At 43.7% G+C, this 19293-nt stretch overlaps 1 protein-coding gene across 1 annotated transcript in view; it reads right to left on the bottom strand.

Annotated features, from left to right (window-relative positions):
* LOC133368775 (uncharacterized) overlaps window positions 1–19293 on the bottom strand; it is a 48945-nt gene that overhangs the window by 7318 nt on the left and 22334 nt on the right. Inside the window, exons 19-28 of the mRNA XM_061593389.1 lie at window positions 17817–17979; window positions 13939–14018; window positions 10471–10631; window positions 8903–9065; window positions 8408–8577; window positions 8015–8093; window positions 7033–7185; window positions 5211–5540; window positions 2798–2916; window positions 735–850 (exon numbers count right to left, since the gene is read on the bottom strand). Of these exons, the coding sequence (XP_061449373.1) occupies window positions 735–850; window positions 2798–2916; window positions 5211–5540; window positions 7033–7185; window positions 8015–8093; window positions 8408–8577; window positions 8903–9065; window positions 10471–10631; window positions 13939–14018; window positions 17817–17979 (1534 nt within the window). The remainder of the gene's footprint in view (window positions 1–734; window positions 851–2797; window positions 2917–5210; window positions 5541–7032; window positions 7186–8014; window positions 8094–8407; window positions 8578–8902; window positions 9066–10470; window positions 10632–13938; window positions 14019–17816; window positions 17980–19293) is intronic.

The raw sequence follows: 19293 nt of genomic DNA, 5'->3' as shown, positions 1-19293 counted from the left end.
GTAATGAGTCCTTCTTGCATCACAACCAGGACTGTTTCTAGAGTGGAAGGGCAAGGTATAAATACTTTAACATAAAATAACATTAAAAACCTGTTTTGCACCTTGAGTTATCCACCTATATTCATCTGGCCCTCCAATGTATTTTTTCCCTATATCTTCCTGGATCTGACCCACTTGGATCCTTTTAGCAAAGATTTCTAGAGCTAGGCATCAAACAAGGAGAACTCTAGTCTACACCCACCAGCTCTATCCTGCACATAAATAACTTTAGTGGTGGGGATCTGTTTGCTGACTTAAAGTGCCCTTTGGACACAGATCTAAGAGGAGGGCACCGGCTAGTGGACATCGACAGATGCCTCTTCTTTCCATGAGTCTTTGTATCATAACTGGGCTATCGACTACGAAACAGAAAGCTCTTGAAGCTCAGTAATTGTTTTCAGTAATGCAAAAGACAAACAGCCTTGTTTCAGACTATATTCACCGACATCACATATACAGCAATATCTCGAGATGAAACTCATTACACAGGTCTGGGTTGCCCAATCTGGGTAAAGTAGGGAAGAGAGAATTTGGGGCATTATATAAGCTAAGTAATTGTTTCAGTTATGCAACTGAAAAATAACGTTATTGGAATATTTGCACTAATATCGCAACATACAGTAATATGCCAGGATTATATTTATTTGTTTGTCACAGTCCTAGGTGATTTATCTATTCAAACCAATCCCCTGTACCTTTCCCATGGCTGTTTCTCAAGGAAGTGAGGGCCAGGCAACATTTGGATGCTCAGCAGTTCTTCAAAAATCGACCGAGCGGCTAAACAAATGGGTGAGCAATTTTTCATAGGATTCTGAAAGAATCAGCAAGGGAAAAAATAACTTATAGTGGTCCTAGTCAAAGGGCCTATTCATCAGAAATATCGAGCACACAAAGATTTTGCTGACATGATGGGAATTTCATTCCATGTTTGTTTTTTTGCATTCCGCTGCTTTGAAATTAAGTCTTCGAGTTTTCTATATGCAACCCAAAAGCTGGGGTTGAAAACAAAAGAACAAAAGCTTGCTCAGCGGTTAAGAAAAAAACCCCTTCAGCTTACACACTACAGCCTTGTTCTTTAGCTTCAGAGCCCCCTCTTCTCTTTCTAATAGTGGTAGGTGAAGATTGCTTCTGATGTGAATTAACCTGATCCCAAACTCCCAGAATAATGTGTGGACTGAGCATGAGAAGACCCTGGAGGCTAGATAAGGCCAGTGGCCCTTCTAGTCCAGCATCCTATTTTTATAATAATAATAATGATGATGATGGTGATGATGATGATGATGATGATGATGCAATTGCCTGCCTTTCACTGAAAGGTTCCAGGGCGGGTCCCAACAGTTTTAAAATACATCATGAAAAACTGTTAAAAACAACTTAAAATCTTACCATGGGCAGCTAGATGCCCATTATGAGAAGCCTATAAGCAGGAACTGAGCGCAACAACCCTCTACCCCACCTGTGATTCCCAGCAACTGGCACCCAGAGGCATGGTGCCCTCCAGATATGGCTGGGCTACAACTGCCATCATCCTTGCCCATTGGCTGTGGGACCCTGGGCTGATGGAGCCCAACAAGGTCTGAAAGGTGCCCCGCTGGCGACCCCTGGTCTAAACCCTTTAAAAAGCCATCCCTTCATTTTGTTGGGCTTCCATGTGCGGAGATATGTCAAAAAGCTTGGTGTCCATGTCCCCAGTCTCTCTTTCTCTTCCTGTGCACAAATAGTCACAACCACAGGACCGCTCAGTTTACCATTGTTTATTGGGGACAGGGTGTTAATATCACATGCTCTTCCTCCAATAAATACCCTCTAGTCTAGCACTTCCTTGTTGGGGCACTGGTTCTGGCATAGCCTAAAGCCTCACACTTTGCCCTCTAGCTTGTCAGCCCCTCCTCTCCGCTAGGCTTTGTCTCAACTGGAATGCCAATGTCTCTCTCTCTGTTCCCCCTTCCCTTCCTTCTTAGTCACAAGGAACTCTGAAGCCTCACTGTCAACAGCTATTTCTTTTCTGGTGTATCTTCCAGCCATTCTCCACTATCAAGCCCTGCTAACCAGGGACCTGGTCCTGCATTCACACATCCAGGGAACAGTGTGGTGGTCTTCACAAGCCTCCAAGGAATCCTGAGAATTCAAGGATGCTGTTTTACGTTTCAGAGGGATATTGTGAAAGGTTAAAGAATATGTGCCTTATTTAATTTAATTTAACATATTTATTGCTGTATTTTATTTGGAATCCCCCAAAGTCTTGGGGGCTGGTGGTTGCCATTTTTCTCTCTTTCCCAGGATTCTTTCAAATGAGGACTAGAAGCATTCCCTGCACTCTGATTGGCTTCATGATTATGCCGTGCCATCAGAAGAGATGCCCCTCCAGTTGTCGCCAGACTCCAACTCCCATCAGCTGCAGCCAGGATGGCAATGATCAGGGGTGATGAGAGTGAAGAGTCCAAGAACACTTGGAAGGCCACAGATTCCCCATCCTTGACACAAAGCTTCCTGCTGTCTCTATAGGGAAATTGGGGTATGGTGGGGAAATGGTCCCCAGCACCTGCAAAGAGTCTATCAATCACTGTTGCTGCCAACTTCACCCTCTTTTGCAGTGTCCTCCACTTGTTGCAATGATACTCCCAACATCATGCAAACAGGGTGGTGAGATTGGAGGAGGCATTTTGTTTCAGCCCTAACTCAAAATGCATGAATTTTAGAACCACATTTGCACTGCTGCAGCATATGCATCTGGTTGGAAGCTCTGGAAACTTATTACCTTCTCTGCCATCTCTTCTGCTCCCCAAGAACACTGGAAAAAGGCATCTGCTAGGGTGGCGATTGCTGTGTTGAGCTCTTTCCAAAATCCAACATTTGGAGAGATGGCTTCTTTAGGGCCTGGGGAGAAAAAAAAAGAAAGAGATAGACCCATGTGATTAGAATTCTTGTAATCATCTCTCTTTAACTTCCTCACCATATGTGGAAGTCCTTTCCATTGGACAGTTTCTGTCAGTTCTCCCTCACTACCTGCCTCCATTTGGCATCTTTTCTTCCTGCAACCATCCAGGCCACACACGCTGTAGTTCAGAATAGTCAAGCTTCAAACAAATCATTTTCACTGGCTAAAGTTTAGGCAACAATGTTGTCCAGTTGCTCAGGGGAGTCAAGAGAGGAGACTCTTTGGAAGAATGAAGGGAATCTAAACACAAGGAAAGGGCATCTTCTGCTTGCCAGTTTGAAGGCCTGTCTCCATTATTAGGCAGCACTTGCTTCTGTACATCATGTACATTTACAAATAGGCAAAACCTCCAGCAGAGCGGCTCATGAACTATTAATCCACATCATATAGTATATTTGTTAGCAAATACAGCACAAAGCACAAGCGAAGAACAGTCCAGATTCTCTCCTGTAGCATACGTTGCATATCTAGTTCTCTGAGGTGCACAGTTTCGTTGCTTTCTTTTCTCTAGGCATCATATCAATTTAAGATTCACGACTTTGACTGTTTATGGGATTTAAGCAGTGCACAATTTGGCTTCAATGAATGCAAGTTTCACAAGCAGAGCAGAATGAACAACAAAGATTGGCTAAAATAAAATGCTGGCAAGTCTGGCTGAATTCAATGCAAAAGAGAGTTAAGCACTGGGCACATTGCAGAGTGCAGCAGAGGACTCAGATGAGGATGAGATTTAAGCTACTTCCTCCTGGGAAGAAAAGCCAGTTCCTTATTTAGGATCCTCTTGGCTGGAGGACACAGCCCTCCACCATCGTTTGACCCAGAAGAGAAGCCCTCTGCACTACCTCCATCACTCCAACTGCACAGAAGCCAAAAGCTATATGATAAAGTGAGAGCCCTTTAACCAGGCAGCCAGCTCCTCCAGGAAGATAGAACTTACCACACTTCAGGCCTAGTTACCCAACATAAGTTCAGTTTGCTCTAGTTCCTTGCAGAGACAACAATAAATGTAGGTACCGTAGCAGGACCACTTGAAGCTGTGCTCTGCTTGGACTTGTGCTCTTGACTAGACACCACCTGCTTCCCCTGTGCCTCCAGCTCACAAAGAACAGGGCACCAAGGATCAGATACAGAAGCCTGGAGCGCTGCTGCTAGCCTGTGGGTCAGAGATTCCCCAAACCTGCTATACACAGTTAACTGGGAATAAGAACCATTTAACTCAATGGGATTTACCTCTGAGTAAACATGCACAGGGTTGTTCTGTAAATTTGTTTAGTGTTGGCTGGATTATGCCATATGTTTGCACTGTTACTTCCCCCCCCCCCAAAAAAAATCTTTATGAAGATTTTACATACAGAAGCATCCTTCACGGTCAATACGCCTATAAACTAGAATTACTGAGAAAGTGAACAGACAAAAAAAAAATCTGCAAAAAGGTATTTTTGCATTTTGTTTCCAATATCACCTAAGCAGCAAAAGGGTCAAGAAAGGAAGAACACACTTAGGAAAAATAACACAATGAAGGAAGTGCTCTGTTAAGTACATGCCACACAAACAGCATTAAAAAATTCCCTGCATCTAATTATGCGGAAATACTATCATTTGATCACAGGGTGTAGCAGCCTAATTTGAGTTTGACATGACGATTGTCAGAATTTCATCATTATATTCCAGGCATTCAAATCAGCCTTTGGAACTCTGAACTACATGCTTTGCACGCAGAGGATCCCAGATTCAGTCTATGTTATCTACAGCTAAAGGATCTCTTGGTAAAGGTACGCATTGAAAAAACATGGGACCACTGCAAAAAAAATGGCAGCACTGTGTCAAACTCCACCTTCCCTAGTTGCCCGTGTCTTTACATCATTGCGGTGAGGACATTTCGCCTGCTTGAACTCCACGCCTTTATTTATTTATTTTATTTATTATTTGATTTATACCCCGCCCTTCTTCCCAGCAGGAGCCCAGGGAGGCTTTGGGTGGAGGGGACAGAGAAACACACATCAGAATGGCATTAAGGGATGTGGTAAGTTGAACTAGATGTTTCAAAATGGGAATGTTGACTTGGGGCAGCTATTTTCCATGGCAGCTGCATATTCATTGCAATGTGTTGGCCTGTCATCAGGTGGCAAGTATCAGGAAGACCAGTCTGAAACCTTGGGAAGGAAACCTCTGCCAGGCAAAGCTGACCAAACTGCCTTAGATGGTCTGACCGCTTCATCCCGCTTAACTATACCTGCTTTGATGTGAGCCATGGCATTCAGCAGGACTGCCACAAATCCCCCAGCACTCTCCAGGTGCGATGACAGTATGTACAGGAACCTGTTGGTGGCATCATAGTAGGAATCTCTGGCGAAGTGGAGCTCCACAGGGCCTTGTCTGGGGATTTCTTGAGCCAACAGGAGTACCAGTGCTGGGAAAGAGAAGACTTTTGCCAGCAGGCGTGCTACTGTGCAGCCAAAACGGTAAACCACAAAATGGCGAGGAGACAGGCTGGCCAGGTTGGTGGGGATCACACTATTGGTGCTCGGTCCTGAAGGAGAACAGCCATCATCTACACTTGCCCCTGGAAAGATGATGGAACAATAGGTATTGAAACAGACATTGAAAATAATTCTATAGAGTAGATCAGGAGTATGTTGATGAACTGCAGCTCCCATCAGTCCCAGCAAACATGCCAATGGTCAGGGATTATGGGAGTGGTCGTTCAGCAACATCTGCAGGGCTAAAGGTTCACCACACCTCATCTAGAAAGAGCATACTTTGAAGGCATTCTTTAAGGTTTCTGAGTCAGCTAGCCTTAGTTCCTGAAATAGCCTTATCCACGGGTACACACTGTGAGAATGCTTGTAAAATCCATAGGGATGCTTGAGGAGACAGATTTCTGTGAATTCTTATACAAACTGAACTGAGTTGTATCTTCTGAACTAATGTGTGGATTGGAATGTAATTATCCTTCAGATTCCCACTTCTGTGGAGTTTGCAATACAGTTGTTGCCTCAAAAAATATACCAGATTTCATTTCATAATGCTTATTTTAGGATATATGTTTAGAAACACATAATTCATCTAAGATGCATACTTAAATGTGTATTTTGTTAAAAGAAATAGGTAAAATTAAATGCCTATTTAAATACACATTTTTGCGCAGACTTTAGAAAAGGTAAATGTAGCAATAGGATAGAATAAGCCAGTATAGCATGATAGTTGGAGTGGCCATAGACTCGCCCATCTGCACACCAGGAGGCTAAGGACCTCTCCAGATTGTGGGGGGGTTTTTTGGTTTTGGTTTTTGTGGGTGTATTCTGCAACAGCAATTGACACAATAATAGTGCGTTAACTGTGGATTTACACAGGAGCATTCACATCTCTTTCCAGTTTATTAGTCATTCTGTGAGCTTCCCCAGTGTTAATGCATTATTGCTGTCTGGAAGGGCAACTCTTGTGCTATTGTGCACCAAAGGAGGACAACACACACAACCTGAAACATGGATGGTGTGAAAAGTTACAGGATTACAACAGGAAGTTATGAGACATGCACTGATTGGAAATGAGGCAGTAGGTCCGCCTTGAAACCTTTGCCTTGAAATATTGAAAGCAGGATCATGTATAACTGCCTACATACCATCCTGAGCACAAATCAGCATGAATGCACCATTTAAAAAAGACATTTGGGCAGCCCCTTTCTTCTAGTGCGTCACTAACCCTGAAGTCCTAAACAATGTTCACTTAAGCTGTCCCCCACCCACAACTTAAATAGCACTTTGGGGGGTTGAGTGCCAGAGATGTTCTAATGAAAAGGCATCCAGTACATGTGGGAGAGATCTGTTTTTGCTTTCCATCAGCTTTCCTGCTAACCCCCACCCCAATGCTTTTTAAATCCAGGGGATTTTTAAAAAGCAGCCTGGGTGTTCTAAGAGGGCACTAGTGAAATGAATGAGGAACCCCAAAACAATGCCTGATGATTGGCGTGTCTGTGTCTGTGTGTGGACAACAGCTTCCTACTTGAGAAATGCAAGGTTGATTTCTACCAGAAGAAGAACCATCCACTCTATCACCTGGAGACGGAAGCGAGTGAGGGTGCTGCTGAGATGCCTCCAAAAACTGCTTGATCTCGCCCAGGGTCTTGGCAAGGGGAGACGCTGCCATCAGGGCCTCTACTTCCAGCTCGCTCAGATAAGCAAGCATGCTGCTCTTGCAAGTCTTCAGATCTAACCCTGATGAATACAGACAAGAGATATCTGCTGAAGGTGGTGCTTGTAGACTCAGAGAGAGGGACGATGACTTCATGCAAATGACTAAACAGATGGGGGGGCTATTATGTAATGTATTGTCCCAAAGGTCACTTGCATGGCCTAAAAAAGACCTGGTAAGTCACTGATGCTCTGACTCTTGCAGACTGCACATGTTATGTTTCCACCTACTGGCAGTTCTGGGGAACTGCACCTTCTGGGAAGAGCAGACACAGAGCAACTAGACAAGAGAGCAAGACCAGCAATTAGGATTTCCTGTTTCTGTTCTTTTCAACTACACTTTTTTTGACCCTGCACACTTTGAAAAGTGGTAATTTCAGAGAGATTGTTAATCCTTTCCTCCTACTCTGATCTAAATTCCCCCTTCCTGTGATGTGCTATTAACATACCTCTTTTTTGCCCCCTGAAGCTAATAGCAGCTTTTGGGGAGCAGTTAAATCAGAGAAAGAGTAAGTTAAGTGTGTTTAGGACTGCAGCTTTAATGCAGGCGTTTTTAAGAGGCCTCTGTGTGTGCAGTTTGTACTAGGGAAAAATTGCAATAGGATCAAATGGGAGCCTCCCCACTTCAAATTTCAGGAATGCACTGGGGGCATGATGTGTGCGCGTGTGTATATAATTGGATGAAGGATGGCTGGATTAGGCATGTCCATTTGAGAAAGAGTGTGGAGCGTCTCCATCCACTTTTGTCTCTGACCTCAGACACATTACCCCGAAGGGAATGTAGCCCTTTGGGGGAGGAAGATTACCATTCCATGTTCTATAACCAGGTGAAAGGCTATACCCTTACCTTGGTCTTCATAGCCACAGGAGCTAAGGGAGGCCCACTGTGCACTGGAGAGCACATGCTGCTTCGGTGAGCCGGTACCCTATGGGGAACAGATTAGAGTGTTTGACTAGCATCTGGGAGACCAGAGTTCATATCCCCACTCAGCCATGAAACTCACCAGGTGACCTTTGGTCAGTCACTGCCTCTCACCCTAACCTACTTCATAGGGTGTTGTGGGGATTAAATGAGGAGGGGTAGAGCCCTGTACTCCACCTTGACCTCCTTGGAGAAAAGGTGGGATATAAATGCAATAAAATAAATACATAAATAAATGTATTTTTTGGCCCCATGAAGCTAATAGCAGCAAGAATAAGAATAAGAGAGACTTCTTCAAAGGAAAACCTTCATTCTTACTGGGCATGGTTGCTGAGTTCCAGCTTGCTCTCGGATGGCCAGACCAGAACCCCCAGACCCATTGTGCCTCTGCGTTCTTTCTTGTTTCACTGTCGCCTTCCCAAAATGGATTTTTCGCAGCAAAATTCCCAGGACTTTCATTAATTCAGTTGCCTCCTGCCACTCAGAACCTAAAAGAATTCAGCAAGCCATTTAACACTAGCGCTAACACAGCTTCTTTAAAGGCCTGCAAATATTTTGTGCATCTCTGACATTTACACATGAATATAGCTACGTTTGGAGTGATGATGCAAATCCCAGGTGTCACACTTCAGCATCGCAAAGAAACATCTGAAGAAAATAAGGCCATTAAAAGGGGCACTTTTAAAATACCCTCCATTATTTGCTTTCACATTTAGGTAGATTTTAAAGTCTTCCCAGAGCTTACAGAAAATTAAAAACCTGTAAGGTTCAACAGGAAAGCGCTGCATTTTCCCTGTTCCCCAGATCTCTCACCCGAGTAACCCATTGCTTGCAAGACTCCAGAAATCTTGGCTGGGGAGTTCTCACTCTGTTGGATCTCCTTGGCTGAGCTGAAGGTGACTTTGGCTCTGTCCCTGGGGACTTTGGCCCTTTCGAGGTCCTTCAGTTCATCCATGTCTAGTGTCTGTACCATATCCTAGAAAAAGAGTGACACCCTTTAATGCTTTGCTACAGTGGTATTTACTCAAGCCTCCTTGTCAAACTACTTGCCTTCATTGGGGAATATCACACTTTTTATACATACATAGGAATACAGGAAGCCGCCTTATGCCAGGTGAGAATATTTGCCCATCAAACCCAGTCCTCAGTCAGTCTGCTTTTCCTGGCAGTGGATTTCCAAGATCTGAAGCAGAGAGTGTGACACCAGGCCCTATAGCCCAGAACCTCAGGCACAGGAGTCAAATGCAGCCTTCCAAGCTTCTGTCTCTGGCCATTGGTCCTCTCCCCCCCACCCCTGCCAGTCTCCCCTCCCCTGTCTACACCCCTCACTGGCCCTACTTTGCACCATCCTTGAGTCCTTTTGCCTAGCTGGAATGTGCCCTTGAGGTCTGGTAATGTCTTGCTTGTCTGGATGAAGCATGGGGGCAGGAGCTGAGTGTGTGTAGAAACAAACCTACTGTACAAAGATAAAATCTACATTTGCTGCTCCGCCCACTTTTGCCTCTGGCTGTGCCCACCACTGCCATGTGGCCCTTGACGTTTGTTCAGAAGGGCATGCGACCCTTGAGTACTTCCCCCCAATAAACCTTTCCTTTGTGATTTGCTTTGGAAATTTGAGCAATTCATCTCGTTGGACGATAGTGCAGACTCTCTCTTGGTTTGCTTCACCTAGCCTCACGCTAGGCTTGCCTCGCTATGCCTCAGTTACCTGAGGTTACCTGAGTCTGCTACTTGACCCTGCCGGCCAACTCATGATGATGCCTCCTGTCTCTGGCTCACACAGCCATCTCCCATGGCAGCCCATCTCAAAGAGGCCTGGGACTCCCCTCATTTGTACAGAGCCTGCAAGGGGTGCTTCCTCCTTTTTGTTTCAGGCATAATGTAATTTAGCCACATCAGTGGGGCCTGTAGGTGTAAATTAATGTGGCATACAGCAAGAATATTTAATCGAGGCCAGGGGTCTCAAATCTGCAGCTGTTGAAGGTCAGGTGAAGACCCTGTCTGAGTGGACAGCTCAGGGCAAGAAATGGCTGCCCCAAAGCCTCTCTTTACCTCTTGGATGGCTACACAAGTGAACTGCATTGATAACTATATACTGCCTCCCATTGGAGTTTTAAGAACGACACCCAGATCTCTCCCCCCGATAACATGGCTGGCAAAGAGTCATGATCTAGCACACCTGCTCCATAGATGGAGAGGAGCATTTTACCTATCAGTAACCCATTCAGGTGAATCTTAGCCCAGGTATCCTTACTACAGTGCTCTGGTGTGTTGGAATGAAAGTGAGGTAGAGAGCAAAGACAGACTTCCTAGAATAGGCAAAGATATTTCTGCCCTCTGAGGGTTTCCTAGGCAAGATGGTACTTCTTTGCCGTACTGACCAAAAGACTCTGGATCTTCTGGCTGATCCCTCGGTAAAATGCCAGGACATCTGCCCGGTGTTTTGCTAGCTGTGATGACAGATGCAGGTTCTGGTCCTCCAGTTTGTCATACAAAGTACGAACGCTGAAATCTTCCAGGTCTCTTGTTGTGGACCAGTCCCCTGAAACAAAGACATTTGATCCCTTTTCATCGCGTATGACCTTATATACCAAGGAGGCTTTGCGGCCCATATTTTCAGTTTATTTCTTTGCAGTGGGAAGGGAAGGAAAGGAAAGGAAGCTCAGAAATGGAAGACCCTGCCTTCTTATCTTATTCCCTTAAAAAAAAGAGAGAGTGTTGGATATGGATAGATGGTTGGAACAGAGAGACCCGGATTCTAATCCTTGTTCTGCCACTAAACTGGCTAAGTGACCTGGAACAAGCTGCTCTCTCTCTCTCTCAGTCTAACCTACCACACAGGAGTGTTGTGACGAGAAAACTGGATAAGTTCCACAAATACCATCATGATAAGAACATAAGAAAAGCCTGCTGGATCAGCCAAAGGCCCATCTAGTCCAGCATCCTGTCTTCACAGCGGCCAACCAGATGCCTCTTCTGGGAAGACGACAAACAGGACCTGAGCACAATAACACTCCTTGAAGGACACCAGATTTGGGGAAGGCTGAATGAGAAAGAGTGTGTGTGTGTCCCATCATCAGATCTGTTTTTAATGAATACAAGTGGGACCTGCAATACAATGTTGGAGCATGGAGTGTTCCATGTTCAGGATTCCAGCCACTCTATTCCATTCCCCTCCTCCTGGTAGGAATGTTGGAGAATTCTGACAAAAATGAAAAAAGAAGTGGAAATCGCCACAGTTCGCATGTTCATCTGTAGCCAGGAAAAGAAATCAGTTAAGCAAATACGACCGGTTTTCATTCACATCATTATTGTTTTCAGGTCCTCAAATAATATGTAAATAACAAGGTAGGTTTTTTGGATTGTTTTGATGTTTCCCTTACATTGAAATGAATGTAAATTATGCAAATAGTTACGTAAGTTAAGTACCTTATGATAAATAGTGGGCAGCGAGATGAATAAGACTAGTATTTAGTGGAAGCTGGCGTGCAGCAGAATGGAAACAGTGCTGATTGTGACAAATACAGGTTGGGACGGAATTTGCTGCCTTCTTATGTTCCTACTTCTTGGCTTTTCAGTTCCTCTGCTCCCCTCCCCACTCCTCCCTACCCAGTCAGTCAGGACACTTAGTCCTCTTAGAGCTGTTTTTGGAGTTTCCCCTCTCCTTTTGGGTTGTTTTCCTAACCATTTTCGTAGTTCCATAAAAGTTGGGGCTCCTCTGAGCCTGCTAACCCTTCCAGCTTGGGCACGGATGGTGCCGTTTTGGTGACATAAGCAATGGCCTAGGCAGGCTGATGTTCAGGAGCAAAGAGAAGGATCCTGCAAAACTTTGACCAAGTAGGTCAAAATCTGAAGTTTGTCTCCAGTAAATTACAACACTGGAGGCAAATTCTGACAGTTCTCACTGCATCCCTAGGGAGGTGCCCCAGATATTTGCAAAGTGTTAATGATTAGCTATTATTAGTCTGACATGATGTGCGTATGACATGCCAGGTCATTCAGACTGCAATAGTTTTCCTCTTGTGAAAAAAGGCACATTTAAATCCTCCTTACAGATTCAGAGGTTACTTATGGCCACTCTCTCAGCTCATGAGAGTGGTCTACCAGCATGAGTAGTAGTATTGTGTGAAACAGGAGCACATGGATTTCAGAAATGGCAACAGCCATTATCATTAAACCTCCAATAGAAACTTCACCCCCCCCAAAAAAAAATTGCAAATGTTGCCATGTCTATGATATTCACACTCACAGAGGTCATCACTCATGCAACTATAGCACTTGAGTGAATGACAAAAATACCCCAAATGCCCATGATGGCCTCTTCATGCATCACACAGTTGAAAGCCTAGCCCTAGATTCTTAATCTTACATCCCCAATATATGCATGTAACATGTAATTGAAAACCTGTTTGCACTTCTTATTTTCACATGCACACTTAAACATCTTAGGTGTGCAACTGAAAAGTGAATTTAGTAAAAGGCAGTGGCAGAATTACAGTTGCAAATGAAATGTACTTGCTTTGATCTTTCCTAGTGCCTTTTTTTTTACCAGAGCCATTCTCAAAGGGTGTAAACAGCACCATCTGCTGGACATAGCTCCTCCTACAGCATCCTCAGTAGACTATTCTGCTTTGACTATCTCACATTCATATTCCCATCAGACAAAAAAACTATTGGGTAATGATGAGGCACTAGGAGAACAGTAGTGATGGATGTGAAATTTGATTCAGTTTGCATTTCAAGCTGAATGTATCAAATTTGCACTTTCCAAACGTATAGGAGAACTGAAACACAGCCATTCTTTGAAATTCACACTTACTCAAATTTGGCAATGCAATTCACTAGCCAAACAATGTTTACAAAAATGCATATGTTAGGGGAAAGTATGCATAGAAATGAATATATGAGTGAAATTCACATACAAAAATGCATTATATGATGAAAATTGCTTGCAAAAATGTGTACATTAGTCAAAACTGATGACAAAGATGTGTTTATTAGCAGAAATTTGCACTAAAATGCTGGACAATTTTCATAAAGTTTTTTTCCAGAAAAAAATCACATATTGATGCAGAAATGTGGAGAACTGAATTTAAGATTGGAAAAATGAGAAACTGAGAGATTTGAAATTGACAGATCTTTCCATCCCTAGAGAACAGCCAGGCATGATCAATGCTAGCGTTCATTTTGAGCAGTCTTCGCCAACCTGATGCCCTCTATATGATTTGGACTACAGCTCCCATCATGCATGGCAATTATTCATGCTGGCTACAACATATGGAGGGCAACAGGATGGAGAAGACTGATTTGGAGGAGACATGGGGAGTGTATTGATTTATTAGGGTGAGCCTTCACTGCCCTGCCTGCTCCACCCATTCACACCCACATCAAAAACCAATACTGGGGGGAAAATCCAAAACACTGGCTATCAGAATGTATGTATATATGTACACATGTATGTATATATATATATGTTAACATCAAGCCATAGATCTTCTAGGCACTTCAAAACTACACAAATTTAAAATCAGCTTGCATATCCAAGTGAACAGTTTTCATTTTTTCCCTCTCTGTGAAATGTCAAATCTTAAAGGTATCCTGTGCGGGATTACAAAGTGCAAACAGGTTTTCAGTTGCTTCTGTTACAGCACCAACTTTGCTTCAGTGTTTCATGGATGCCGTGCAATGACTTTTGGTAACCAGTTTTGGGGCAGGGTTTTCTCATGCCAGAACTGGAGATAAAATCACTTGGCCAGCATTTGGGTGTTTGTATGGGAGGGGAAGATATGCAACATGCACTAACCCATTTGTGAGAATCCAGAGTTTAATCCTCCACAACAGGGTCTTACCTAATCCCAGAAAACCTCTTTCCCCGGCATCAGGTTCTTCCCCAGTGCCCTGGGAGCCAAGAGCTTCGTAGAATTGGAGGCTACAAAAACAGGAAGGGTTACATGCATAAGAGTAGCCATGCTGGATCAGGACAAAGATCCACCTTGCCCAGCATCAAGTTTCTCACAGTGGAAAATGTAGGACAAAGCAAGTTGCCTCATGCAGAGTCAATCAATTAGTCCATCTAGCTCAGACCCTGTCTACACTAGGGCAAAGGAACATTATGGCCCTTTGGATATTCTTGGACTCCAGCTCCCACCAACCCTAGCCAACATGGCCAATGGTCAGGAATGATGAGAGTTTCAGTCCAGCTATATCTGAAAAGCCACAGGTTCCCCAACCCTGGTCTTCACTGACAGTCAGTGGCTCTCCAGGGTTCCAGGCAGGGGTCTTTCCAAGGTCTACCCTGATAGGGATTCAACTTGGGACCTTCTGCCTGCAAAGCATATGCTCTACCATGGAGCTATGGTCCTTCCTCTATTCAGATATTCAAATAGATACCTCTAGGAATGTGAAAAGCAGAGCATGAAGGCAATCATTTTCAGCTGCTATTGCTTCCCACTATCTAGTATTCAAACATATGCTGCCTTGGAATATGAAGGTTCCATTTAGTCATCATAGCTAACATACCTTAAGAACATATGAAGAACCTTCTGGATCAGGCCAATGGCCCACCTAGTCCAGCATCCTTTTCTCACAGTGGCCAACAAGATGCCATGGGGAAGCCCGGAAGCAGGACCTGAGTACAAGAGCACTCTCCCCTCCTCAGGTTTCCAGCAACTGGTATTTGGAAGCATAATGCCTCTCATCTGTGGAGTCAGAGCATAGCCATCGTGGCTAGTAGCTACTAATAGCCTTATCTTCCATGAATTTTTCTAATGCTCTTTTAAAGCCATACAACTTGGTGGCCATCACTGCATCTTGTGGAAGTGAATTCCACAGTTAAACTATGCACTTTCTTTTGTCCGTCCTGAATTCTCCAACGTTCAGCTTCATTGGATGTCCATGTGTTCTAGTGTTATGACAGAGAGAACTTTTCTCTATCCACTCCCTCCATGCCATGCATAATTTTACATACTTCTGTCATGTCATCTCTTACTCGGTTTTTCTCTAAACTAAAAAGCCCCAAATGCTGCAGCCTTTTCTCATAGGGGAGCAATTCCATCCCCCTTTCTGAACCTTTTCCAACTCTACAATATCCTTTTTGAGGTGAGGCAACCAGAACTGTACACAGTATTCCAAACACAGTGATAGATTTATTTAATGGCATTATGATATCAGCAGTATTATTTGCAATTCCTTTCCTAATGATCCCTAGCGTGGAATTTGCTGTTTTCATAGCTGCCACACACTGGCTTGACTTTTTCATTGAGCTATCCACAACAACCCCAAGGTCTTGTTCCTGGTCACTCAATGTCAATTCAGACTGCATGAATGTATATGCGAAATTAAGGGTTTTTTTGCCCCAATATGCATAACTTTACACTTGTTTACATTTGACATTTTACCATCCATTCACTCAGTTTGGAGAGGTCCTTTGAGAGCTCTTCACAATCTCTTTTTGTTTTATTAACCCTGAACAATTTAGTATAATTGTGATGTCCTTATATGTTAAAAACTGTAAATATAGTAAGTGCGGGTTTATATAGGGATATATGGTAAATGAATTGAGTAAGAGGGGGGAGTACATGGGCTAGAATGCGGGAGAATGTTGGATGATGATTGGCTGAGTGTTTGAATGGCTGAAGGTATAAATGAGAGGATGACAGCTGAGTTGGGGAGGTTGGTTGGGGAAGTTGAGAGGAGAGTGATTGGAAAGGAGTTGAAGTGGGAGGCAGTTGGGAATGAGTTGACAGAGTTCTGAGGGAGGTTTGATTCTATTAGGCTGATATTTGGACAGAATATATATAACTGGAAACATAAGAGTGACACTATAGGAAACCATATGCTTGTTAAACATTCCTAAAGTAATCTTGTTATTTCCTAGTGTTATCAAATAAATACTTTTATTGGTTTACCAAAAGCCTGATCCTTGGCTGGGGATATACAGACCAGAAGGGAGGGCAGGGTAATTACCAAGCCTGAAGGGAAACTGTATCTAATGGTGGCAGCGGTGAAGGAAGAAATTGTAACATTGTCAAGTATCCAGAGCAACCCAGGATTGTATGCTTTATAGACAAAGATACAGTGGGATTGTGGACAGCAAGGGCACCCAGACACAAAGTAACAAGCCATAGGGAGACTAAGGCGAAGTCTCTAGCAGTATTGTTTACAGGGAGTGGCTGGTGCTGCTGCCTAGCAGTGGGATCTTGAGAGATCTGTGCTAGAGCGGAGTGAGAAAAAATAAGAATGATGATCCTGACTGGTAGTGTCCTGAGGTGGTGCCTAGTGAAAGGCAGTAGCCACAAGCAGGTGGGAACCTGACAGGTGGAGCCAAAGGTGGGATCGTCACAATCATCAGCAAACTTGGCCACCTCACTGCTCACCCCTAACTCTAGAGATCATTTATGAACAAGTTAAAAAGCACAGGTCCCAACAGCAATCCTTGGAGGACTCCACTTTGTATATCCCCCCATTGGGAGAACTGTTCATTTTATTCCTACTCTCTGGTTTCTGTTACTTAACCAGGAATCCCTGCTCCTTCATAGATCTCTCCTCCCAGAGAAGATCTAATCTGTACTGTACACTGAGGGCTGTTTCCTTCACTACTCTTGTTTTCTTATCCTTTTATGAGTCTCCTGTACTAAGAAACAGATGAAGTCCTGCACAGTTTGAGTACTGAGCTAAAATGCCCGATTCCAACCTCCCATGGATTCCCACAAGGATGCTCGTAAGACTATCTGGCTGGTTCTCCTGTGTTGGTCCATAAGGTTCAATGGACACTGCACTCTTACACAGACTTGGCCAAGCCACATACATAACTACTGACTCCTGATCCAAAGAGTGCCTTCATTGCAGAATTCAGCAGGTGCAACTTGTCCTTTCTTGCAGCTGTTGCAGGCACAGGGGCAATCTTCCAAGGAAGGCATTTGGAGTCATAGCTATCCATGGGCAGAAAGACCTGCTGTGCATGCTTAGAAAGCAACGTGTTGAGGTCTATGCACAGGGATTCAGAAATATGTTTGCAAGCCACCAATGGTGGCTCTTAATTTTGGAAGGTAGCAGGGAAAGCATCTGGTATTAATAAAAATAGTTTTTAAGAAACCACTGGCAGCACAGGGAGACAGAGGGTGCCCTTTTCAGTACTTCTCAGTTTCTCCTTTTTCCACTCTTCAGTTAATCTCATTTCCACATCAGTTTGTGATTTTTTAAAAAATGTTGCCCCTGTTTGTTTTAAAAACAAAGTTGCTGTTTGTTGTGCCAGTTATGGATGGGGAAGAGATTCAGTTGTTTGTATTTATAGGCAAACTTACTTAAATTCACCATTTCCAAAGCAATGCGCAAACCACAACATAGCTGTCCTTAGAAATTCATACTTCTCTTAATTTTGTAGTGCAGTTTACCAGTCAAGTAATGTGCACAAAATAGCTATACTGGGGTAAAGCGTATATAAAAGTGCACATATTGATGAAAATTGCATACAAATATGCATTATATAATTGCTTTGCAAAAATGTATACATTATGCAAAATTGCATGTATATATGTGGACATGAGAAGAAATTAGCACTAACACGCTGATGAATTTTCATGAGGACTTTTTTTTAAAAATAGCAAAACTGATGTGGAAATGTGGAGAACTACATTTAAGATTGGAACAATGAGAAACTGAAATGGACAGATTCGCTCATCCCTACCTGCTCAGAGGTATCATCAGTTATTAGGTTTCCATCACGCACCTCTCTTTAATAAGGATATACTCAGGTGGGATGTGTGGCTCTCCCAGGCTTCTCCACCGTGGCTTCCAGCTCTTCATTGGGTTTGGAGCGGAGCTGGAATGTCTCAGCAGAACAAATAAGGCTGTCAAGACCACTGTGAGGAATCCCACGATGAAGAGCACAGCTGAAAGGGCATGAGAACACAGTGGTGATTAAAAGAAGGGAAGCAGGTCTCCATGATTCTTGATCAGAGGTCTGACGGCAGTTTGAGGTGAGTTTTCAGCTTCCTTCCTGCTCTGCTTTATCCAGACAGACATCATCAATATCATCTCCATGACTCCACTACCTACTTAACTTCCCTTCAACCTCTCAGCATGAATTTCTTCCCTGTCCAGGTGCCTCCCACAGCTTTGCTTAAACTGGCCATACAGACAAAGTTGAAGGGGCAGAAGTTGCAGCAGGAAGGAGGAACCTGTGGCCCTCTAGATGTTGTTGGAATCCAACTGCCATCAATCCCAGCCATCATAGCCAATGGCCAAGGATGATGGAAGTAAGGATGCCAGAGGATTTACCTCCACTGCATCAGTGACTGCACATCACTTCCTGAGTAATTCTATGTACAAAGGGCCATTGTATGTACAATTTGTTTTTTAAAAAATGGTTGCTTTCATCAGTGAAACATTGGGGCAGCCATTGACTGAAAAAGACCCAGGACATATTTAAACAAAACCAGTTAGAATAGCAAGGGTGAGATAGCAATCAGAAACCATCAATGAGGTGGCAAGGTGGGGCCTCTTTACAGAGAGAATTCCAAAGTCTAGATGCAGCCACCAAGAAGGCCTGTTAAATGCAGTGCAGATGTTGGTTGGACGTGCAAGATCTTATCATTCAAGCAGGGAAATATAGATCTGAACAGCATAAAGTCTTTGCATTAACATTATCTACATCTGTGCATTTTCTTTCCCATTCAAAAAGCACAGACTTCTTTCTAAAGCAGGGATAGGGAATCTGGCACTCCAGAAGTAATAACTCCCATCACCTACTCCAGCCATCATGGCCAATGGTCAGGGATGATGGGAGTTGTAGTCAAGCAACATCTGGAGGGCCACAGGTTCCTCATTCTTCCTCTACAGCAGTATACACAAACATGAATGCCTGTTGCATATAACTTGCCCAACTGGATTAAATGTGTATAGCCTCCATTCCCCTACCCCCAACACCAATGGATCTGACAAGAACAGATCCTAAACCTGCTGCCTCTTTGGATATGTACTGGCAAAAGTATATATGCAATGTCAGCAACGGGCACAGAAAATGAGTACTGTGTGGCATGTTTAGAGGTGGAGAGAGGTGGCTTGTGATGGACCCTCAGTTCTCGAGAAGCACATTGCCAGTTTCTCCTCAACAGCTAGTCCAGTTAAAATATCAAGGCAAAGTCTAGAACTCAGTCACCAAATACATCTTCTCATCCTCAATGTAAGCTCATTGAGGGCCATTG

The sequence above is a fragment of the Rhineura floridana genome, chromosome 12, assembly GCF_030035675.1.
Source record: "Rhineura floridana isolate rRhiFlo1 chromosome 12, rRhiFlo1.hap2, whole genome shotgun sequence".
Classification (NCBI taxonomy): domain Eukaryota; kingdom Metazoa; phylum Chordata; class Lepidosauria; order Squamata; family Rhineuridae; genus Rhineura; species Rhineura floridana.
Note: the sequence above shows the minus strand (reverse complement) of the source record. Positions and strands in the feature narration are given on the sequence as shown.